The 25706-nt window shown below is 44.8% G+C and overlaps 1 protein-coding gene across 5 annotated transcripts in view; it reads left to right on the top strand.

Annotated features, from left to right (window-relative positions):
- The window catches only part of LOC311002854 (transcription factor COE3-like), a gene marked incomplete at both ends in the record, with an annotated part of 58788 nt that extends 33458 nt beyond the window's left edge, over positions 1 to 25330 (top strand). Inside the window, 10 exons of one of the 5 annotated variants that reach the window (XM_083994412.1) lie at positions 237 to 318; positions 3315 to 3432; positions 7201 to 7331; positions 8207 to 8333; positions 11491 to 11579; positions 16564 to 16629; positions 19137 to 19299; positions 20469 to 20660; positions 21913 to 22002; positions 25299 to 25330. In XM_083994412.1, the coding sequence (XP_083850538.1) occupies positions 237 to 318; positions 3315 to 3432; positions 7201 to 7331; positions 8207 to 8333; positions 11491 to 11579; positions 16564 to 16629; positions 19137 to 19299; positions 20469 to 20660; positions 21913 to 22002; positions 25299 to 25330 (1090 nt within the window). Of the gene's footprint in view, positions 1 to 236; positions 319 to 3314; positions 3457 to 7197; positions 7332 to 8206; positions 8334 to 11490; positions 11580 to 16563; positions 16630 to 19136; positions 19300 to 20468; positions 20661 to 21837; positions 22003 to 25298 lie in introns of all 5 variants that reach the window. The other 4 variants (XM_083994410.1, XM_083994411.1, XM_083994409.1 and 1 more) reach the window with 4 other exon arrangements.
- Positions 25331 to 25706: the final 376 nt, after the last annotated feature.

The following is a 25706-nucleotide window of genomic DNA, read 5'->3' as shown; positions in this document are numbered from 1 at the left end:
CTACTTATTTCAAGTGAAAATCAGCTTGAAAGAAGTAAAAAGTGTCTAAAAACAAGCTGCTTTTTATGTGATGAGTCTGATTTTACGTATAATGAGATTTGTTTTGACTAGAAATAAGACAAATATTCTTGGTGAGATTTTGAGTTTTTGCAGTGATATGAAAGCTCCGACACAGGCTCATTACCATGGTAACTGGTTAACACTGTGTGTGTCTGTGTGTGTGTGTCTTTGTGCAGGTTCTTCTTGAAGTTCTTCCTGAAGTGTAACCAGAACTGTCTGAAGAACGCTGGGAACCCACGAGACATGAGGAGGTTCCAGGTAACACACACACATCAGAGCTACACACACTCACACCTACATACACACACACACACACACACGACAGAGATGAATTCATCTCCCTAAAGGGCAGGACGATGTGGACGTGGCGGTGGACGACCCTCCGTACCCATAATGCATCACAGCAGAGCGGCCTGAGGCTTATTGCTTTAGATATGATATGAGAGAGAGGTCGACTGTCTGTTTCTATCTGTTTCTGTCTGTGTGTTTCTATCTATCTATCTATCTATCTATCTATCTATCTATCTATCTATCTATCTATCTATCTATCTATCTATCTATCTATCTATCTATCTATCTATCTATCTATCTATCGTTCTATCTATCTATCTATCTATCTATCTATCGTTCTATCTATCTATCTATCTATCTATCTATCTATCTATCTATCGTTCTATCTATCTATCTATCTATCTATCTATCTATCTATCTATCTATCGTTCTATCTATCTATCTATCTATCTATCGTTCTATCTATCGTTCTATCTATCGTTCTATCTATCTATCTATCGTTCTATCTATCTATCTATCTATCGTTATATCTATCTATCTATCTATCGTTCTATCTATCTATCTATCTATCTATCGTTCTATCTATCTATCGTTCTATCTATCGTTCTATCTATCGTTCTATCTATCTATCTATCGTTCTATCTATCTATCTATCTATCTATCTATCTATCGTTCTATCTATCGTTTCTGTCTGTTTCTTTCTATCTGTCTGTTTCTTTCTATCTGTCTGTTTCTGTTTCTATCTGTCTGTTTCTTTCTATCTGTCTGTTTCTTTCTATCTGTCTGTTTCTGTTTCTATCTGTCTGTTTCTGTTTCTGTTTCTATCTGTCTGTTTCTGTTTCTGTCTGTCTGTTTCTGTTTCTGTCTGTCTGTTTCTGTTTCTGTTTCTATCTGTCTGTTTCTGTTTCTATCTGTCTGTTTCTGTTTCTATCTGTCTGTTTCTGTTTCTGTCTGTCTGTTTCTGTTTCTATCTGTCTGTTTCTGTTTCTATCTGTCTGTTTCTGTTTCTATCTGTCTGTTTCTGTTTCTGTTTCTATCTGTCTGTTTCTGTTTCTATCTGTCTGTTTCTGTTTCTATCTGTCTGTTTCTGTTTCTATCTGTCTGTTTCTGTTTCTGTCTGTCTGTTTCTGTTTCTATCTGTCTGTTTCTGTTTCTATCTGTCTGTTTCTGTTTCTATCTGTCTGTTTCTGTTTCTATCTGTCTGTTTCTGTTTCTATCTGTCTGTTTCTGTTTCTGTCTGTCTGTTTCTGTTTCTATCTGTCTGTTTCTGTTTCTATCTGTCTGTTTCTGTTTCTATCTGTCTGTTTCTATCTGTTTCTATCTGTCTGTTTCTGTTTCTATCTGTCTGTTTCTGTTTCTATCTGTCTGTTTCTTTCTATCTGTCTGTTTCTGTTTCTGTCTGTCTGTTTCTGTTTCTGTCTGTCTGTTTCTGTTTCTGTCTGTCTGTTTCTTTCTATCTGTCTGTTTCTGTTTCTGTCTGTTTCTTTCTGTTTCTTTCTGTCTGTTTCTCTCTGTCTGTTTCTTTCTGTTTCTTTCTATCTGTTTGTTTCTCTCTGTCTGTTTCTTTCTGTTTCTTTCTATCTGTCTGTTTCTATCTGTCTGTTTCTGTCTGTTTCTGTCTTTCCGTGTCTGTCTCTCAGTGTGTGAGACAGTGTGTCTGTGTGTCTGTGTCGTCTTCTCAGTGTGAATGAGAGACGACGTCCAACAGAGCGCCTCTGTTAAAGTGGATAAAACATGAGACACGAGGAGGAAACTCCTCTTTGTCTCCACACACACACACACACACACACACACACACACACACACACACACACACACACACACACTCTCACACACACACACACACACACACACACACTCTCACACACACACACACACACACACACACACACACACACACACACACACACACACAGACACACAGCCCTCTCTCTCCACGCTGCGCTGGGCGAGTGACAGGATGTTCAGTCCAGTTAAACCAGAGAGAGAGAGAGAGACAGGTGAAGTCAGGTGAAGCCTCTGGTTGCCGTGGCAGCAGCGGCGGCGGCGGGGTGAAGGATGTGCTGGTTAGTCACCGTGGCGACAGAGGAGGACACCTCGACTCGCTCTCTGTGTGACCTTCTGCTCCGTCGCCATGGATCAACGACACCAGCCTCGCCACGGCAACCGGCCGGCCGCGGATGATGAACGACCGCGGCCGAGTGGCTGTGACATCATAAAGGGGGCGGGGCCAGAGGCCGAGTGGCTGTGACATCATAAAGGGGGCGGGGCCAGAGGCCGAGGCCAAGATGGCAGCTCCTACTGTCATTATACATCATTTAAACCATTAATCGATCAGTTGTTTGGTCATAAAATGTTAATAAATGAACAAAGAAACCAGAAATATTCACATTTAAGAAGCTGGAATCAGAGAATTTAGACTTTTTTATTTTTACTCAAACGGATTATTAGATTAATTTAAAGGGACAATGAGGAGTTTTGTTAAAGCGAAGTGTTTCCACACTACATTTATGAGCCTCCGCACCGTGAAATTCTTTGACCGGTGCAAGACAGACTCATGTTTTCATTCATCAAGAATTAAAGTCAGAGGTTGGAAGACGATCACATACCGTCGTAGTTCCCACCATAAACGGAGATTCGGCGGCGTTATTCTCATGACTCGCCACGAAACCGAAAGTAAAGAAACGCTGGTCGGCTCGCCCAGCATTTCCACCACCACTAATAATAACAAAATAACCATAGAGACAAAACCATAGATTTATCTAAAATGGACCATTAACAAGTGGTAACGGAGATTCATCCACATTAATATCAGACTTTTTATAACCAAATAGAAACTCCTCATTGTCCCTTTAATAATCGATTATTGTTCGATTAATTGATCACACAGGTCACTCACACACAGACTGTCTGTGTGGAGGTTATAAATAAAGTTTTGTGTGTGTGTGTGTGTGTGTGTGCAGGTGGTGGTGTCTACGACGGTCAACGTGGACGGCCACGTCCTCGCCGTCTCTGACAACATGTTCGTACACAACAACTCCAAACATGGCCGCCGCGCCCGGCGACTGGACCCGTCTGAAGGTAACCACGGCGACCACACACCTGGTAGAGGAGGGGGGGGGGGGGGGGGGGGGGGGGCTGTGATTGGTCCATGCAGAGCAGGTTTCCTCTGGATGTTCAGGTCTGAGTCTGAGCTTTAAAGGGATAGTTCACCCAAAATTGAAATGTCCCTCATTATCTCCTCCCCCTCATGTTGACTAAGAGCTGGGAGAAGTTTCAGAGTCCTCCGTGGCTTCTCTGAGTTACAGGGGGTCTCGGCGTAGCAGTGCATGTCCATATGACGGTTGCAAATGGATACCAACTGTCTTCGTAACAAAAAGACACACCAAAAAACATCCAGATACCTCCATGCTGCTCGTATGTAATGTCTGTCTTGTATTGAAGCCCCGAAATGCAAAATTGTCCCGAAAAAAATTAAATAAGTCTATGTTTCAATACAAGAGGGACATTACAGACGAGCAGCATGGAGGTATCTGGATGTTTTTTGGTGTGTCTTTTTGTTATGAAGACAGTTGGTATCCATTTGCAACCGTCATATGGACATGCACTGCTACGCCGAGACCCCCTGTAACTCAGAGAAGCCACGGAGGACTCTGAAACTTCTCCCAGCCCTTAGTCCACATGAGGAGAAGAAGGAGATAATGAGTGTAATTTCAATTTTGGGTGAACTATCCCTTTAAAAAGAGGAATCACCCCAGTGGCTTATGGGTAGAAAACCCAGACGCCTCACCGTCCCCAGAGACGACCCGGAGAGAGAGAGAGAGTGTGTGTGTGTGTGTGTGTGTGTGTGTGTGTGTGTGTCTTCTTGAGGCCGTTCAACCTCTTTAATTGCCCTCCTAATTAAAGATGGTAACCATGGAAACCACCCCCCCAATCAGAGCTCAGTTCAGTTCAGTCCCGTGGGTTTGAACCCTCTGTTCCTCTGCTGCTCCGCTGCTGCTTCTCCTCTCTGACTGCAGCAGGTACCGCTATCTGGGCCGGTCTGGACCGGTTTGGACCGGTTTGGGCCCGGGATGCAGATTACAGATTAGTTCATTGATCGTTAGTTGATTGACCTTGTTGATTGATTAGCGATTAATTGATAAGTGGTGATTTTCCCTGATCAGTGTCAGTGGCTTTTGGACCCGTTGGACTCGGTGGTGGTTGTTGTCGTAGCGACGGGACCGTGACCCTGAGGCTAGAGTCCAGCAGCACTGCAAAAACTCTACATCTTACCAAGAATATTTGTCTTATTTTAGTCAAAATAAATCTCATTCTACTTAAAATAAGACTCAACACATTAAAAGCAGCTTGTTTTTAGACACTTTTTACTTTTTTCAAGCAAATTTTCCACTTTAAATAAGTAGAAAGAGCAAGTTTTTCTTTCTTATAACAAGCACAAAAAACTTGCTTTCACTGGCAGATTTTTCTACTTATTTCAATTGAAAATTTGCTTGAAACAAGTGAAAATGATCTAAAAACAAGTTGATTTGTGGGTGATGAGTCTTATTTTAAGTGGAAAGAGATTAGTTTTGACTAAAATTGAGACATAGACAAAGAAATAAGACAAATATTCTTGGAAAGATGTAGAGTTTTTGCAGTGAGGTCACAGTGATGAGAAGCAGCAGCTCCAAACACACAACAACACAACAACTCCACTTCACTGACACCTGAGTCAATTACAATCAGCATTCGATAGTCGATGTCGTTGTTATCATCCCTAATCTGGACCAGACTGATGTCGAATAAACACAGATAACAGCGGTCTGTGTTGTCGTGGTGACAGCGGTCTGTGTTGTCGTGGTGACAGCGGTCTGTGTTGTCGTGGTGACAGCGGTCTGTGTTGTCGTGGTGACAGCGGTCTGTGTTGTCCTGGTGACAGCGGTCTGTGTTGTCCTGGTGACAGCAGTCTGTGTTGTCGTGGTGACAGCGGTCTGTGTTGTCGTGGTGACAGCGGTCTGACAGTCAACAAGGTGACGGTCGGTCACAGTCACTTCACCGCTGAACTGAACTGAACAGAATAGAGGTCAGGTGCTGTAATGTCACTGGAACAGTCAGTGAGATTAGCTGCTACACACACACACACACACACACACACACACACACACACACTATACAGACACACACACACACACACACACACACACACACACACACTCAGACACACACACACACACATAGAGACACACACACACCGTGCTTTCATTTCACTTTATAATTAATCTGCAGCTGCACTTGAAAGAAGAGAGAGAAGGAGTCATTACCGGCCGCGCGTGTGTCTCTCTGAGTGTGTGTGTGTGTGTGTGTGTGTGTGTCTGTGTGTGTGTGTGTGTGTGTGTGTCTGTGTGTGTGTGTGTGTAAGAGTGAACTAAGCTAAAGCGGATAAAAGACGCTATCCAATTATATCACATTCTGTGTGTGTCTGTGTGTGTGTGAGGGAAGCCTCCAGCCTCAGCACCTCAGTGATCTGGTCCTGGTCTGGTTTTGATAAATGTGTTTTATATATTAGAACAGACATATATATATACATCTATACAGCTGTTTACAGATGTACAGACACACACATCTATATAAGGTTGTGTGTGTCTGTACAGTTTGCCACATCCAATATGGCTGACTTCTTAGTGTCTTACATAGCCTATTTGTCAAACTTAAACGTTCACCATCACCACACTAATCTGGACTTTAGACAGAGGTAACACAAGTTAATACAAAATACTGTTTTTAAATGATGATTTAATGTTTTAAAGGTAGAGTCTGGAGTTTTGTTCGTTGCAGTTTGTAAACTAAACATTGAAACTGGGCCCCTCCTCCTCTGGGGCTAAGCTGTGTAGCCTCCTGCCCCAGACAGCAGCCGTTGTCATGACAACAAAGGACAGGAAACACAGTCTGAGTGAAGCTCTGGAGCCGTGGGCCGATCGCCGACCGTCACCGACACCGGGAGCCTCCGGTGTTATGTTGTTATGTCGTTGTGGTGAGCTGGGAAAACGGTGTTAGCGGCGGATGCTAACCGCTACCCGAAGTTAGCATCGAGCTAGCTCACTACAACGCTCCTCATACTTGTTACCAGTCGAGGCTTTAGTTGTCGGTGACGGTGGGGAATCGGTCCGCGGCTCCAGCGCTTCACTCAGACTGTAGGCCTATTTCTTTTTCTTTGTTGTCATGACGACTGCTGCTGCTGCTGAGAGAGAGAGATGTGCTAGCTGCTAGCACTCGTTAGCATCAGAGACAACTAGTGCAGCTAGCCTCCTACTCTGCTGCACGTAGCTTCTAATCTAATTCTATCTGTCGATTATTTAAACGATTAATCGATTAGTTGTTCATTAGTTGGTCAATAAATGTTAGAAAATGTCTAAAAACATCAGTCAGTGTTTCTCAAACCACCAGACGACATCGTCCTCAAATGTCTTGTTTTGTCCACAAACCAAAGAGAGACTCAGTTTATTGTCATAAAGGAACAAAGAAACCAGAAATATTCACATTGAAGAAGCTGCAATCAGAGAATTTGGACTTTATTTCTTTAAAAATGACTCAAACTGATTATTAGATTATCAGAATAGTTGACGATTAATTTAATAATCCATTATTGTTTGATTAATCGATTAATTGTTGCAGCGATATAAGTCTAATGTTTATTTTTGGACACAAAACTCCAAAATCAACCTTTAAGGAAAAAAAAAAATCAATCCACACCTCCCTGGCCCTGTGTGAACCAGTAACTGCCCCCCCTGTTAAAACGGGGGTAAAACCAAGAACACAGTGAGAACCTCTGTCTCTCTCCCTGTCTGTCCCATGTCTCTCCACCAGCAGCCACTCCCTGTATCAAAGCCATCAGCCCCAGTGAGGGCTGGACGACGGGCGGAGCCACCGTCATCCTCATCGGGGACAACTTCTTCGACGGCCTGCAGGTCGTCTTCGGCACCATGCTGGTCTGGAGCGAGGTACGTGACGTCATACCTCATGACATCATACCTGATGACGTCATGTCTCGTTATGCTGACTCACAGGACGTCAGTAAAAAAACTCTCTGACCGTGTCTCCATCCAGCTGTCGATGCAATCATCTGAATATCGATAAAAGTATTAATGTGAATAACACCATTTCCATCTCAGACCTTTAAATCACAGTCGGAAACTAGCCGTTGGCTAACACTGGCACCTTTACATTTTATTATGTTCATTAATGTGCATTGTCCTCCTTAAATAAATAAATAAATAAAAATAAAAATCCAATAGACCCCTTCGCAGCCTACGTCACTGTGACGTTCTTTGTAGTTTGTAATTTGTAATTTATACTGTCCCCTGCATGTGTTTCTCATGTGGTGGTTGTGTTATATGTATTGGAGAGCAAACCCAGACAAATTCCTTGTCACTGGTTGACATGGCAATACATTTTCTCTGACTTTGAAAGCCTGTTTTTTCTCTATACTCTTTTATTTTTGCCTCTTTTATGCAGTCCAGGCTTTTGAAAAGAGAGTAAACATAGCCTATATATTGCTGCTGAATAAATCTTAAAATCTAACTTTACATGTGATGTGTATTTTTGGGGGAAATATGGTTCCTGTAATAGTCTGTAGACAATCAGAATCATTCAACTGTTTCACTGGTGTTAAAAATGCTAAAACTAAAAATCCAGAAAATCGGCAATATCGTAGAATCGCAATTTACTGTAAATCGAATCGGCATCCAAAAAAAAGTAGAAGAATCGAATGGGGAGAAAAGCGTATCGTCCCAGCCCTAATGGAAACTTGGTTAGTGTCAGTTTAAAGATGGAGGAGTTCAGGTAGATGAGTCTCTATCTCTCTCTCTCTCTCCAGCTGATCACGCCTCACGCCATCCGGGTGCAGACCCCGCCGCGCCACATCCCCGGCGTGGTGGAGGTCACTCTGTCGTACAAGTCCAAACAGTTCTGTAAAGGAGCTCCGGGACGCTTCGTCTACACGGGTGAGTGAGTCGCACAGCCAGCAGCCAATCACAGCACAGCACAGCAACCGGCCAATCACAGCACAGCAAAGCAACCGGCCAATCACAGCACAGCAGAGCAGAGCAACCGGCCAATCACAGCACAGCAGAGAAACCGGCCAATCACAGCACAGCACAGCAGAGCAGAGCAACCGGCCAATCACAGCACAGCAGAGAAACCGGCCAATCACAGCACAGCAGAGCAGAGCAACCGGCCAGGATGATAATCAATCTCTGATCAATACCGACACACGGATCAACTGATCGACCAGAAACACACACACCAATAAACACCAACAAGTAAAAACACAAGTTTCAAAATACTACATTACCCATGATCCTCTGCTATTTGTACTTTACTTGAGTAATAGATTTCTTTGGTACTTATTACTCTTACTTGAATACATTTCCAAGACAAATATTTGTGAGTTAATTAGTAGTACGGCTGAAAAGTACTGGTTACTTTCAGGTCTTTTTCTAAAATCCTATTGGACACAAGCTGTGTTTGTCAGAGAAGGAAACCCTAACCCCTAAAAGCAGCACATCAGTGCAGCTGCTTTCAAAGAGTTCATTCTCACTAACAAGAGTTAAAAGCTCCTTACATTCATTTACAAACTATTAGAGTCATTCATTGATGTGGAGAATAAGACATTTACTCTGACTCTACTTTGACTTAAAGCAGAAGTAAGCGATCCGGTGGTTTTGGCTAATGCTGCGTTCCAGTCAGGCTTTTGAAACCGTAAATTACAGCTTCAAGTCACGACTTACGACTTTGTAGCGTTCCAGGCAACCCACTCGTGTTTCTCCGACCTGTTTTACCTGTGAAAGTCACTATAACGGCCACTCGTAACTTCTGACCCGTGAACTCGTACCAGATCGAACTGGTACCACTTCACAGGTCGGAAAAACACGAGTTACGAGTTGCCTTGAACGCACCATAACGTCTTGTCAGCAGATGGAGTTAGCAGCCCCCGCCCTCGTCATGGATCTATTGGTCCTCGTCCCTACGTCACCACATTCAGGCGCATCCCTTGGCTGCACACACAGAGAGGACTGCCCCTTTATGCCGTTCTCTCTCCTCATTGGATAAAGGTTGTAGGATACAAGGAAAGTTTTCTCCTGGGCTCAGAGCAGAGCAGAGTGACTGACAGACCCGTGTTTCAGACCAAACACTCTATAGAAGTGATTGCTGTAAATGTTGACCAGTAGTATTTGTACTCTGTGGTGATGTAACAGGAGGGAGATCAATACCTGCTGTCATGTCAGATCAATACAAACCAATCAGATCTTTATTAACAACCAGTATTAACAACGATGCCCGTTACCGCGGCGACGCAGTCAGACCTTATTGATCAGACAGTTAACCAATCAGGGTTAAGAGTCAGACCGATCGGAGCGGATCAATGACACGACGATCGACTGGAGCTTCACTGACACAGAACACACACAGATTACACACACACACACACACACACACCTACACTGAACCACACACACACACACACACACACAAGGTCATACACACACACACACACACACACACACACAGAGGAGTCAGTACATAACACAGACATCTGGAGAGCTAACACACTCCTATAACTGCTGCTGGTTCCGGGCTGTGACTCCTCAAGGACTGAACACACACACACACACACTGACACACACTGATACACACACACACACACACACACACACATATACACACTGACACACACTGACACACACACACTGTTTGTGATGTATAGCAGAGTCAGTCTAAAGCTTGTTAAACGCAGCTGAACCAAGACAGGATTATGATTCATACACTTCATCCACACTCTCTACACACACACTCTCTACACACACACACACTCTACACACACACACACACACTGAAACACACAGACACACACACACACACAGACACACACTGAAACACACACACACACACACACTGATTTATCACCTCCCCACAGTTTAAAGTGTAAATGATGTTAGAGGAGAGAGGAAGAGGAAACAAGGAGTCAACGTGTGATGGTGATGATGATATGATGATGAAGGATGAAGGAGAGGAGGAGTGGAAAGAAAGGAGAAAAGGGGGAGTGGAAGGAATGGAGGAAAGAAGGTGTGGAAGGAAAGGAGGTGTGTAAGGAGACGAGGAAAGGAGGTGTGGAAAGAAAGGAGGAAAGGAGGAGTGGAAGGAAAGGAAGAAAGGAGGCGTGGAAGGAAATGAGGAGTGGAAGGAGAGGAGGTGTGGAGGGAAAGGAGGAAAGGAATTGTGGAAGGAGAGGAGGAAATGAGGTGTGGAAGGAAAGGAGGAAAGGAGGTGTGGAAGGAGAGGAAGAAAGGAGGCGTGGAAGGAAAGGAGGAGTGGAAGGAAAGGAGTTGTGGAAGGAGAGGAGGAAAGGAATTGTGGAAGGAGAGGAGGAAATGAGGTGTGGAAGGAAAGGAGGAAAGGAATTGTGGAAGGAGAGGAGGAAATGAGGTGTGGAAGGAAAGGAGGAAAGGAATTGTGGAAGGAGAGGAGGAAATGAGGTGTGGAAGGAGAGGAGGAAAGGAGGTGTGGAAGGAGAGGAAGAAAGGAGGTGTGGAAGGAGAGGAGGAAAGGAGGAGTGGAAGGAGAAGAAGAAAGGAGGAAAGGAGGTGTGGAAGGAGACAGTGTGGAAGGAAAGGAGGAAAGGAGTTGTGGAAGGAGAGGAATGAAAGGAGGTGTAGAAGGAGACAAAGTATGGAAGGAAAGGAGGAAAGGAGGTGTGGAAGGAAAGGAGGAAAGGAGTTGTGGAGGGAGAAGAAGAAAGGAGGTGTGGAAGGAGACAGTGTGGAAGGAAAGGAGGTGTGGAAGGAGAGGAAGGAAAGGAGGTGTAGAAGGAGACAAAGTATGGAAGGAAAGGAGGTGTGGAAGGAGAGGAAGGAAAGGAGGTGTGGAAGGAAAGGAGGAAAGGAGGAGTGGAAGGAAAAGAAGAAAGGAGGTGTGGAGGGAAAGGAGGAAAGGCGTTGTGGAAGGAGAGGAAGGAAAGGAGGTGTGGAAGGAGACAAAGTATGGAAGGAAAGGAGGAAAGGAGATGTGGAAGGAGAGGAGGATGATGATGATGATGATGATGATGAAGATGGCTGTTGCCGACGGTTACCTGATGGTCTTCCTCCTCCTCCTCTTCCTCAGCGTTAAACGAGCCGACCATCGACTACGGCTTCCAGAGGTTACAGAAGGTCATCCCCCGTCACCCCGGAGACCCCGAGAGGCTGCCCAAGGTAACACACACACACACACACACACACACACACACACACACACACACACACACACACACACACACAGACAAACAGTAGTTTTATCCAAACAGACAGAATAAGTGCTGATTGTTGGTTGTTTCCATCAGGCTGTGTTCTGGTTGGCTGCTTCCACTCTGATAACCATCAGCTGATTCTACTGCGTGTGTGTGTGTGTGTGTGTGTGTGTGTGTGTGTGTGTGTGTGTGTGTGTGTGTGTGTGTGTGTGTGTGTGTGTGTGTGTGTGTGTGTGTTAGGTGTGTGTGCTGTGCTGTGATGTGAGCTGACATGCTGTTAGCTCCATAATGAAACCACCTCCTTAATAATTCATCTGTAATGGTTTTATTCAATTACCCACGATGCCTTGTGCTCGGCTGCAGCAAAGAGACTCCACCACAGGAGCTGACAGGAAGTGATGTCATTGGCTGTGTCCTAACCCCCCTCCTCTCTATCTAGTGACCAGTTGTTGTAGTGGTGTCTGAATGTTTAGTGATTATTAATGTTCACTATATAGTGACTGAATCTATCCCACAATTCACCGCCAAATGTAGTGAACATCCGATGGTCACTAACCGGAGCAAGATATCCCATCATGCATTGCGGTCACGGATCGACGCCGTTACCACAGCGGCCCAGAGCGACCGGTGTAGCTACCAAATAAATGCAAGTAGTGACCGGTGTAGCTACCAAATAAATGCAGTAGCGACCGGTGTAGCTACCAAATAAATGCAGTAGCGACCGGTGTAGCTACCAAATAAATGAAGTAGTGACCGGTGTAGCTACCAAATAAATGCAGTAGCGACCGGTGTAGCTACCAAATAAATGCAGTAGCGACCGGTGTAGCTACCAAATAAATGAAGTAGTGACCGGTGTAGCTACCAAATAAATGCAGTAGTGACCGGTGTAGCTACCAAATAAATGAAGTAGTGACCGGTGTAGCTACCAAATAAATGAAGTAGTGACCGGTGTAGCTACCAAATAAATGCAGTAGTGACCGGTGTAGCTACCAAATAAATGCAGTAGTGACCGGTGTAGCTACCAAATAAATGCAGTAGTGACCGGTGTAGCTACCAAATAAATGCAGTAGTGCAGCAGCCTCAATAAATGTGTCCAGCTGCCAGAGTTGTCCGGTCGCGGCTTCCACAGACTCCCACAACAAACGTCAGAGCAAATTTCCTAACAAGCGTTATAAACTGACCACAGACTCTGGATAGCGAGGCTACTTTCTGTTAGCCTGTCTATGGTGTTTTACATTATATGTTAGCATTAAGCTAGCGGACTTTATGCTTAGTTGTGACACTGGCTGTGTGTGTTTTGAACGTTGTTTCAAACTATGTGGGTTTGATTGAACATCTTTGATGCTTAAATATATATATTACCGCTTAATATATTTCTTTACTCCTCTTTTTATTTTGGTACCTATACACACGTAGGTCTATGCTACACCGGCCGTTATAATCGTGGTCGGAGCGCTTTAATTATGCGATGTAATACGTCATTAACTGTGCGGCGGAGTAGTGTCCAAAAGTGTTTTTTTATTTGACCAGTGAGTCACTATATTGAATTCACTATATAGTGAGTAGGGAGGAGGGGATGAGGGAGTGATTTAGGACACAACCGGTCTCTGGAAACATCCTCCTCCTCCTCTTCCTCCTCCTCCTCTTCTTCTTGTCCAGGGTCAGTGACCTTGAGGTTGTTGTGTGTTTGTTCCGGTGATTGACACTCAGAACGGCCAATCAGACGCATCGTCATCATCGTCGTAGTAACCCACTGCATTCACATCAAAGTCACTCTGCAACTTGTTTCTATGTCACTGGACTGACCTGACATTCATCATCACACACACACACACACACACACACACACTGTTCCTGTTTGTGTGTGAGAGAGGGATGATTAAATAAAAGGTAAACCAGTGTATTTCTGGGTCCGTGTGTGTGTGTGTTAGAGTGTGTGTGTGTGTGTGTGTGTGTGTGTGTGTGTGTGTGTGTGTGTGTGTGTGTGTGTGTGTGTGTGTAAAGCCCATTGGCAAACAGAGAGGTTGAAACAGTCAAATCAGGTAATCAGTGTGTGCAGCCATGTGGCAAGAGAGGAGATTGGCACACACACACACACACACACACACACGATTATCAGTCTTCCTCTTATCTGATTTATAAAATAAGTGTTTTTCTTTTGCTGTTTCTGTCCGGTCACACACACATAAACACACAGACACACACACAAACACACACATCTTGTTGAGTCACACTAATATCACTGCAAAAACTCTACATCTTACCAAGAGCATTTGTCTTATTTCTAGTCAAAACTAATCTAATTATACATAAAATAAGACTCATCACGTAAAAAGCAGCTTGTTTTTAGACACTTTTTACTTCTTTCAAGCTGATTTTCACTTGAAATAAGTAGAAAAATCTGACAGTGGAGCAAGTTTTTCTTCCTTATTACAAGCACAAAAAACCTGCTTTCACTGGCAGATTTTTCTACTTATTTCAAGTGAAAATTAGTTTGAAACAAGTGAAAATGATCTAAAAACAAGTTCATTTTTAGGTGATGAGTCTTATTTTAAGTGGAAAGAGATTAGTTTAGACTAGAAATGAGACATTTTGACAAGAAATAAGACAAATATTCTTGGAAAGACTTTGAGTTTTTGCAGTGATAAGATCATCTGACAGTTAGGCCCCGCCCCCCTGCAGCGGCGGCGATGACATCATGTGACACGGTTACAGTGATCTGTTGTGTATCTGAGTGTTAGACTGGCACACACACACACACAGACACACACACACACACACACACACACACACACACACACACACACACACACACACACACACACACCTCCTGACTCTATTATTCTGTTATTTATTTAGACTTTTCTCATTTATTATAATTATTCTTCATGTCGCAGCTATTAAGGTTCATTTCCTGCTGCCGAGGCTTAGAGAGTGTGTGTGTGTGTGTGTGTCTGTGTGTGTGCGTTAAAAAGAATAATTGGTTTCCTCCTCAGTGATGACATCCCAACCTCCAGCTGTATCGCCGTGGTAACCTTGTTAATGTGTGTGTGTGTGTGTGTGTGGGAGAGAGGTGCTTGTCATCTCACTGGGAAACAGTGAAACACTTGTAATAATAAGGCTTTCATTTGTCACTATAAACAGAGAGTGTGTGTGTGTGTGTGTGTGTGTGTGTGTGTGTGTGTGTGTGTGTGTGTGTGTGTGTGTGTGCATGTGTGTGTGCGTGTGAATAAATCCCCTCACACACGCCGACACACTCGAACGTCGCTCTGCATAAACGAGCAGATTAAAGACGATCGGCGGCTGAAAGCTACTTCACAGAAATGACTTCCCCTCAGCGCGCGAGTGTGTGTGTGTGTGTGTGTGTGTGTGTGTGTGTGTGTGTGTGTGTGTGTGTGTGTGTGTGAGTATCAGTGATAACTCGACAGTGTGTTAAAGGTCGTAAATCACAGTTCATAACATTTATTTGAGATCAGAGAAATGATGTTTGTCAGGTGGCGAGGAGGAGATGAAAGAAAAGAAATGAGATAAAAGAAAGGAGAGGGAAGGAGAGGAGGAGTGGAAGGAAAGGAGGAGGAGTAGAAGAAAAGACATTAGATAAAATAAAGGAAAGGAAAGGAGGAGTGGAAGGAAAGGAGGAGATGAGAGAAAAGAAATTAGATAAAAGAAAGGAAAGGAAAGGGAAGGAGGTAAGGAGGTGTGGAAGGAAAGGAGGAGTGTGGAAGGAAAGGAAAGGAGGTAAGGAGGTAAGGAGGTGTGGAAGGAAAGGAGGAGATAAGAGAAATGAAAGGAAAGGAAAGGAAAGGAGAGGAGGAGGAGGAGGAGGAGGAGGAGGAGGAGAGGGGGAGGAGTAGAAGGAAAGGAGGAGATGAGAGAAAATAAATTAGATAAGAGAAATGAAAGGAAAGGGGAGGAGTGGAAGGAAAGGAGGTGTGGAAGGAAAGGAGGAGTGGAAGGAAAGGAGGTGTGGAAGGAAAGGAGTAGAAAAAAACAACAGATAGGAAGAGAACAAAAAGGATTTAAAAAAAGAAGGAATAAAAACACAAAGAGGAGAAATGTTAAAACTGTATAGGAGAGAGAGAGAAGAGGGAGAGATGGAGGGATGAGGAGGAGGAGAGGAGGAGTGAGTGTGGTGTTGGTGGATGGATGGATGGATGGATGAAGAGGAGGAGGAGGAGAGGAGGAGAAGAGGGGGATGAAGAGGAGGAGGGGTTAATTGAAACCCTCCTGAAGAAGTTAGTAATGAAAAGCAGCAGATTAACTGAGTGTGTGTGTTTAATTAAGATAAAGGCTAAATGAAGCATTGTTCTGTCACTGCCCGATTAGACACACACACACACACACACACACTCTAACACACACAGAGAGACACACACACACTAACACACACACACACACACACACACACATAGAGACACACACTCTAACACACACACACACACACACTCAGCTGTTTGTTTGGCAGCGTTTTAACTCTGCTCATTGAAGTGAAGTGGTTCAGTGTTGAAGAGGCTCAGAGTGTGTGTGTGTTTGTGTGTGTGTGTGTGTGTGTGTGTGTGTGTCTATGTGTGTGTGTGTGTGTGTGTGTGTGTGTGTGTGTGTGCGCTCTGTGAGGTGTAACTGAGCTGATTAGAATAAACACTGTTTAATACTATCAACTCCATCAGGTCAACAACCACACACACACTCTAACACACACACACACACACACACAACCACACATAGAGACACACACACACACACACACAGCTGAACCTTCATCATCGTATTTCCACATCTGACCAGATGTTATAACCTCTTCTCCTCTCTCCTCCTCCTCTTCTCCTCCCCTTCCTCCTCTCCTCCTCCTCCTCCTCTTCCTCCTCCTCTCTCCTCCTCCTCTTCCTCCTCCTCCTCTCTCCTCCTCCTCTCTCCTCCTCTCCTCTCCTCCTCCTCCTCCTCCTCTGCAGGAGGTGCTGTTGAAGAGAGCAGCTGACCTGGTGGAGGCGCTCTATGGGATGCCTCATAACAACCAGGTAACTTTCACCACCTCTGCACACCTGATGGGAGGAAAGAAGGAAGGGAAAAAGAAATGAAAGATAGATGGAGGGAGGGAACAGACTGGGTCAACTGGGTCAAAAAGGAAGGAGGAAGGAAGGAAGGAAGGGAAAAGGGATTGTGGAAAGAAGGAAGGGAGAAAGAAAGGAAAGAAGGAAGGATGGAGGAAGGGAACAGATTGGGTCAATTTGACCCAGAAGGTCAACAGGAGTTAATGGACATACATCATACACATAACAACAACAAAAATATAACGCACACAAACAGAAAGAGAAACCCTTCTAATCCTCCCACAATAAGTTAAATAAAGTTTTGATCATAATATCAAAATGTGTATTAGCCTACATATTCAGCCTGCATTCATTCCAGTGAACATCAATATGCACAGAAACATTTATTCAGAACAACATCGATCCATAATTGGGTCCTTCTCTTCATCTCTATTTCTACTTCACAGTACTACTGTAATACTCCAGCCATGGAACCAGTATTGAGCCGTTTTAAGGTCATAAATAGAATAGAATAGAATAGAGAATACTTTATTCATCCCTAGGAGGGAAATTCAAATTAGTCCAGCAGCTCACACGACAATGACACAAAAAAGAAAGAAAGATGGAGGTGGTGGCACCAGATCTGGTCCAGTTCTAGGTTGCACATTCAGGTTAGGAAAGACAACCACATCTTGTTAAAGTCCTCAGCTTTTCCTCTTGCCATGGGAGTCAGTTTTTCCAGTACTAAACTAGATGACAGCTGTGTATCCATTGGCCCGAGGTCGACCTATCCACTTTGTTGTTGTTAACCAGCAGCAGTACCGCCACCGGCCACCAGGGGAAGCTCTCACCTGGGTCCTTGAGGACTGAGACAGAAGCTGAACCAGATCGAATCTGAGTCAAAGTTAAAAACTTTGACTTTACGTCCGTGTGGAGACGTGAAGGTGTTTTTATTTTCTTGTTAAAAATAAAAAAAAAGGGTAAAAAATGTCCCATGATGCTCAGCGAGCAGGACGGAGCTGCTGCAGGTTTATGAGTCAGAACCTCCTGAAACACTGATGGAGGAGGGGAGCTTTATATTCCTCCATCCTCCTGACTCCCTCTCCGACACGCTTCTCAACCCGCCAGTTAATCGCCCCAAACACACACACACACACACACACGCACGCACGCACGCACGCACGCACGCACACACACACACACACACACACACACACACACACACACACACACACACACACACACACACACACACACACACACACACACACACACACACACACACACACACACAGGTCTAGTGAAATGAAAGAGTAACCTTGAACAGAGAACAGAGGTTGTAAACGAATGTAAATCCAACTGTAGTTACAATAATAACCTGTGTGTACGTGTGTGTCAATGTGTGTGTATGTGTGTTTGTGTGTGTGTAAGCTCTCATGTTGTCTGCATGTCTGTGTGTGTGTGACTCAACATGAAACATGAAACTCCCCTACAGGCCGACGCGCAGCAGCATGGGCTTTGTTGATTTTACTGAACCTTTATTTGAATTAGAGAGTAAAAGATGAACAGAAACAGGAACCAAAATGTAGTTCCAGGGTGGAAAAGTCCCCCCCCCCCGGTCGGTAGGTTCAGGAACTATGTGGGCCTGGTCTGTGCACCGAACACCTCCGATTGGTTGAGCACTCAATTCTGCGTTTTACCCGCCGGTATATTCAATTCCAGCTGCAGCAGTCTCTTTTGTTTTTTTTTAGTGTGGATTTGTTTGATTTTTTTTTTTTATTAATTAGGGCTGTAGCCCATATCCGAGTACTCGGCCGCCACAGATTTGTTGATTAAGGCCGACCGACCCACCGTCCGACCGATCCGTTCCGTTCCTGATCGGCTAATTTTAAGACTAGTAGGTTACATTTAGTGATTTGCATAATCTCTCTGGGACTTTGGGCCTTGGTGGAAACGCAGACAACAGCGGGCCACAGGAACCTTATAGGCCGAGTCCACACCAACACGGGTATTTTTGTAACCTCAAACAATGTCATGCACATGCCAAAGCAGTAGGTGGCAATAGCACTCCTAACAGGAAGGCCATTTTAGCCAATCACAAGGCTGGAAAAATTCATACTGGAAAAACAACAATGGCTATGCTAAATGCTAAATAGCAGCAGTAACAGCAACTCCGTCAGCTGGTCACGTCTAGAAGCTCCACAAGTCTCCATGGATACAACTTACTGTTTACCCTCGCACAGTGTGACGTCGAACGATGTCGTCAAGAAATTGCGGTTTTCCTCGGTTTTCCTGACCACACATGACTGCTGAAACCGGACTTTTCGGAAAAAGTTTTTCAAAAATACCCGCGTTCGTGTGGACTGCCCCTTAGTTGCGGGTAGCTACTAACGGTTCGTGGAAATTTCGGTGGAAACATGGCTAATGAAACCAGTGAGGAGGAGGCACTGGTGACCTCTGGTAACACTGTTGACGTTTGTGACGTTTTCCTGCAGGAGATCATCTTGAAGCGTGCGGCCGACATCGCCGAGGCTCTCTACAGCGTTCCCAGGAACCACAACCAGATCCCGTCGCTAGGCAACACTGCCTCCCATGGCATGATGGGAGTTAACTCCTTCAGCGGACAGCTGGCTGTCAACGTCTCAGAGACAACGCAAGGTAAGACTCACATGAAGTCACTCAGGTAGAAGGACTGCAGGTGAAGTCGACTAGGTCCTCCAGTCCTCAGAGTCTACGAGTCTTCAGGTCCTTGAAGTCCTAAGGTCCTTTAACTGTGCGTTCACACCAAAAGCTTCCAAAGCGTCAAAACGCCGGAAGTCAATTCATTTTCAATGAGAGCCCGGCAACACTGAGCGACCAAAGCGTCAACAGGTGTTGCCGCGCTTCCAAAGCGTCACCAGATGAGAAGTTGAGCCCTGGTTAACTTTAGGGTAATTAGCTATGACGTGGTTCGGCGGCAACCTGTCAGAATAGAGATGTCCTTCGGCTGCCTTTTTTTTTCTTTTTTTTGTATTTCGGTTCCCCAATGACCAGTGCGATCGAACTTTGACATCAGTCACGTGACGAGCGACCAAAGCAGCTGAAAATATTTGCCGTTTTGGAAGCTGTCTTGTCTGACGCCCACCCTCGAGCGTTTTTGACGCTTTGGAAGCTTTTGGTGTGAACGCACAGTAAGTCCTAAGGTCCTTTAAGTCTTCAGGTCCTTATGGTCTGCAGGTCCTTTAAATCTTTAGGTATTTAAAGTCCTCAGGTCCTAAAGGTCCTTGGGTCCTTAAGGTCTTCAGGTCCTCAAACTCCTCAGGTCCTTGAAGTCCTAAGGTCCTTAAAGTCTTCCGGTCCTTAAAGAGGAAATATGCCAGATTTGCATCTTAATGAAGCAGCTTCTGGGTAGTTGTGATGGTTAAATGACTTGTTACAGGGAGAATGGAGGCTCTCTGCCTCCTACCTAGGGTCTCTTGGACAAAAACCAAGCTTGAAAGATCAGTGCCTCTGACCCGGTGTACTGCTTTACAGCACTAAGATACAAACATGCCCGTAATCCGTAATCTCTTGTTAACGGTACCAAACATTACCCACCTGGTAGACATCGCTCCATGGATTGTCTTCTGTCCGGCTTCGCTGAAAACAAATGCACATGGTTGTGGGTGGGGGGTGAGTAGCAGTAGTTTTTATGACAGTGAAAATATGAAAAAAGTGAAAAAAAGAAACTAAAACAACAAAATAGCGGCCGACTTGCATAGTTCCCTTATAAGGCCTCAGGTCCTCAAAGTCCTCAGGTCCTAAAAGTCCCATAAGTCTCATTAATCCTCTTTCTCGTCCTCTTCCAGTTGGCTACAGTCGTAACACCAGCAGTGTGTCGCCGCGGGGATACGTCCCAAGCTCCACCCCCCAACAGAGTAACTATGGCAACACAGTAAGCAACAGCATGAACGGTTACGGCAACAGCGGCATGCCGAACCTGGGAGTGGCCACGTCACCGGGTTTCCTCAACGGCTCGTCTGCCAACTCTCCCTACGGCAGTAAGTATCAAGGTAAATACTACTACTGCAAGTACTGTAGGTTCTACCAGTGGCGTGTTCAGGGAGTGGCCTTGGGTGGCACAGGCCACTCCCTGAAATCTGATTGGCCACCCCAAAATATGATGGTATATGATATATGCTTAGTCAGAGTCATTTTATACGTTATTTTGTACTGCCTTTTGTCAAGTAACTTTTTTTTCAAGAATGAAATATTGAGGTTTTCTATCACAATTGTATGTTGCCACTCCTGTATTTTGACTAGTAGGTCTAGTTTTTCTTGCAGTGTTAGTAATAATTTATACGAGTTTTGCAGACAGAACTGGGTGTGGCCAAAACCTGTGTGTTTGCTTGTGCACATACATGGGTACGTAATGTGTGCGCGCGGGCACTCATGCTCCCACTTGGGCCACCCCTATCAGAAATATCTGGACACGCCCCTGGGTTCTCGCCCCTGGGTACTGTACTGAACTGGTTTCTGAACTGGTTTCTGAGCTGGTTTCTGAGCTGGTTTCTGGTCTCTGAACTGGTTTCTGAACTGGTTTCTGAGCTGGTTTCTGGTCTCTGAACTGGTTTCTGAACTGGTTTCTGAGCTGGTTTCTGAGCTGGTTTCTGGTTTCTGAGCTGGTTTCTAGTTTCTGAGCTGGTTTCTGAGCTGGTTTCTGGTCTCTGAACTGGTTTCTGAACTGGTTTCTGAGCTGGTTTCTGAACTGGTTTCTGGTCTCTGAACTGGTTTCTGAACTGGTTTCTGAGCTGGTTTCTGGTTTCTGAACTGGTTTCTGGTTTCTGAGCTGGTTTCTAGTTTCTGAGCTGGTTTATGGTTTCTGAGCTGGTTTCTAGTTTCTGAACTGGTTTCTGAACTGGTTTCTGGTTTTTGAGCTGGTTTCTGAACTGGTTTCTGAACTAGTTTCTGAACTGGTTTCTGAGCTGGTTTCTGAACTGGTCTCTGAGCTGGTTTCTGGTTTCTGAACTGGTTTCTGGTTTTTGAGCTGGTTTCTGAGCTGGTTTCTGGTTTCTGAACTGGTTTCTAGTTTCTGAACTGGTTTCTGAACTGGTTTCTAAACTGGTTTCTGATCTCTGAACTGGTTTCTGGTCTCTGATCTGGTTTGTGGTTTCTGGTCTCTGATCTGGTCCCTGGTCTCTGATCTGGTCTGTGGTCTCTGGTCTCTCTGTGCTGCAGTCGTCCCGTCCAGTCCGACCATGGCCGTGTCCAACTGTAACTCGTCCCACGGCGTCTTCTCCTTCTCTGCTGCCGTCAAACAGAAGAGCGCCTTCGCTCCCGTCGTACGACCCCCAGCTTCACCTCCTCCTCCAAACTGCTCAGCCAACAACAACGGACTGCAAGGTACACACACACACACACACACACACATGATTTATTATTGTTACTAGTTTTAGTATTGTTGTTATCATAATAAGTGCGTTGTCAGAGTGGCTGATTGAAGCAGCAGAAAGCAGCTGTTTAACTGTAAATGATCGTCACTTTGTTTCTGCTGCTGTTTTTCATCAGCTCTGCTTCCTAGTGGAGGTCTAACACACACACGCACACTCGCACACACACACACACAGAGACACACACACACACACAGATACAGAGGCACACACACACAGACACACTCACTCTGTGGCCTTTCTGCCTCAGTGAAGGCAGAGAGCAACATGAATATTTAACACTCAACAAACCTCTCTGTCAGAAACACTGACATCACACACACCCACCGCACCAGTGTGTGTGTGTGTGTGTGTGTGTGTGTGTGTGCGTTCGCGTGTGTGCGTGCGTGTGTGTGTGTTTAGAGGATGTATCTGTGGGTTGTAGTGAATAAAACATGCGTTGGCCTGTCACTCTCCATGCAATACTAACAGTACTCAAGTTACCTACCCTGTGTGTGTGTGTGTGTGTCTGTCTCTGTGTGTGCGCCCGTGTGTGTGTGTGTGCGCGCCCATGTGTGTGTGTGTGTGTGTGTGTGTGTGTGTGATTAATGGTGGTAAAGGCTCCAGCTGTCGATCCTTTAATAAAGTTGTCAAATCCCACTGATCAGATCAATGATGATATTGATGATTATAGACGTGAAGAGTCTGAACAAGTCGAGTGTCGTTTTACACACTCCTGCCTCCACTTAATTAAACTGTGTGTGTGTGTGTGTGTGTGTGTGTGTGTGTGTGTGTGTGTGTGTGTGTGTGTGTGTGTGTGTGTGTGTGTGTGTGTGTAATGAGCTAGTAAATTAAACTACGTGCTGCTACATGCATTTTGTCGTTAAAGGAAACTAATGAGGAACAACATGTCATCACACCCTCTATGTGTGTGTGTGTGTGTGTGTGTGTCAACAACAGTGTGTTCTGCTGTTGTGATAAACACTGATCATGTGACATCTTGAGTGTTGACAAACGCTGCATTCGAGACAAGTCTGAACTCAGATCTTTCCCAGTTCAATCTCAGAGTTCCGACTTCTGGGACAAACTTTACATCCAAAGTTCTTCATGTAGCTGAGATAAAAACATCACAAAGGACACACAAACTTCTTTATGTATTTTATCATTTAAAGCTACATTGTGTAGGAATTCCTCCATCTAGCGTTGTGGTTGTATATCTAAAGCAACTCAGTCGTATTTTTCATGCTGCATTCAGGTGAAATTGGGCAGACGGCAGACGGACGACAGCCACTGCACGTAACGGCGTAAACAACATACCTGTATGCTGAATGCAGCATGAAAAATACCATTGAGTTGCTTGAGATATACAACCACAACGCTAGATGGAGGAATTCCTACACAATGTTCCTTTTAAAAAAGAACGTTTCAATGTATTTTAGCATTTAAAGTAGCACTATCGCAAATACAGCAGTAATAGCAATTAAAAAAACTGGAAAATATGCAATAAATAAGTCCAGAGGAGCCATAACTATCTGTACACAAAATACTATATAGCCAACGGTGTCGTGCCTGTGGAGCAAATGAAGAATTCCTTTTTGTTATGAGACGAGCCTGAACGTAAGAGAACGAGGATGTTTATATCTGATGCGCTGCACCACCGGCCCCCATCTAGTAACTGAACAAAGAATTAGAGTTTGCGATAGTGGTACTTTAAAGGGACAACGAGGAGTTTTGTAAAAGTGAAGTGTTTCCACACTACATTTATGAGCCTCCGCACCGTGAAATTCTTTGACCGGTGCAAGACAGACTCATGTTTTCATTCATCAAGAATTAAAGTCAGAGGTTGGAAGACGATCACATACCGTCGTAGTTCCCACCATAAACGGAGATTCGGCGGCGTTATTCTCATGACCATAGGCGGCCTTACCTATGTTTCAACCGTTTCAATTGAAACGGGCCCCAGCCTCCAGGGGGGCCCCCAGCTGCCAGCCACCAAGTAAAAGACAGAACAATAATTCATCACCTAAGTTTCACCTTAACATACACGCACACACAGGCCTACATCCACCACACACACAAACAGCTCTGTCCACCGTGCGGTCACACACTCGACCCCTGATCCGCTCTACAACCACTGATGCGCGTATCGTGCCACACCGCGACGGTAATCACTCCTAATTAATAATACGGCAGGAAATATCAATAACAACGTAGGCTTACCTTTGAAAACGGCCCGCAAACTATCAATAGACCCTCCTTTCCTTCTCCCAGTATTATTCCTTTTCTCTTATGTCCTTTTGTTTTTCCTGCTTTCCTCCTGACGTGCGCCCAGTTGCGTAACCTGATGATTGATGTCTGTCAATCACTTTCCTCCTCTTTTTTTTCTTCCTCGGGTTAAAATGCCTCCAAATAGGCGATCTATGAGTACGTCCTAACTTAACAGAGAAATAAAACACAGCGCGAGCACAACTAAAATGTGATATTATTGGCAGCTTATTTACAGATTGTAATAATGGAGGAGACAGCTGTCTGTCTGCTGCTCCAGCACCGCAGCACCGACAGGATCAGCACCGACAGACTGTCTGTCCGCATGTCTCGTCCTTTCCTTGTCCATGGTCGTGGTGCTGAAATAACGCGGAGCACTTTGCTCTCATTACTTTTGTTGCCAATTTAAATTCAGAATATTGTTAAAGCCTGTAGTTTTTGATTGTGTTAAGATTCCTGTTCATGTTTTTTTTTTTTTTGATGAAAACCAACTTCAGTCCTCGTTTTTTCTGCTAAGTCCTGATTTCTTGCCCTGATAGTGATTTTAACACTTAATGTGTTGTGCGTACCTGGGATGCATGGATAGTGCGTTTACTGCGTCCTTTCAGGGTTTAAAGCATCAGCGACACACGGGCACATAGCTGGCAAATAATTGTATGTTTAACAGGGTAGGGCCTCATATGAAATATTGAAACGGGCCCCCAGATGTCTAAGGCCGCCACTGCTCATGACTCGCCACGAAACCGAAAGTAAAGAAACGCTGGTCGGCTCGCCCAGCATTTCCACCACCACTAATAATAACAAAATAACCATAGAGACAAAACCATAGATTTATCTAAAATGGACCATTAACAAGTGGTAACGGAGATTCATCCACATTAATATCAGACTTTTATAACCAAACAGAAACTCCTCGTTGTCCCTTTAAAGCAACAGAATCCTACAGATGAGTTCATGATGCAGAGTCTCATCACCTCTCTCTCTCTGTCTCTCTGTCTCCTTCAGCCATGTCCGGCCTCGTCGTCCCCCCGATGTAAGAGCCCTTCCTCCCCCCTCGTCTCCCTCCTCCCCCCTTCAGCCATGAGCACCAATCACCTCAGAGGAGGAGGGGCCTCAGGCAGCAGCTGACCACTCAGGAGCGAGCGTGGCTCTGAGTGGGCGGGGCCTCTGGTCTGTGGAGCAGCCAATGAGCAGGACTGTTGTTTCTCCAGGTGCTTTCAGCTCTGTAATTATTCTGCTGTTTACTCTGTGTTCTGGGGGCGGGGCCTCGATGATGTCACCACACCGGTGACATGATGTGACATCACTTCCTCCACGTACGGTACAGAAAGACGAGGAACATTAAAGGGATAGTTCATTATATTTTGTCAAGTTGGCCCATTGCCATAACCCCATATAGTCATAGCAGTAGGT

Source organism: Trachurus trachurus (genome assembly GCF_905171665.1).
Source record: "Trachurus trachurus genome assembly, chromosome: 19".
Lineage (NCBI taxonomy): Eukaryota > Metazoa > Chordata > Actinopteri > Carangiformes > Carangidae > Trachurus > Trachurus trachurus.
The sequence above is the reverse complement of the archived record's forward strand: the minus strand, read 5'-3'. Positions and strand labels throughout refer to the sequence as shown.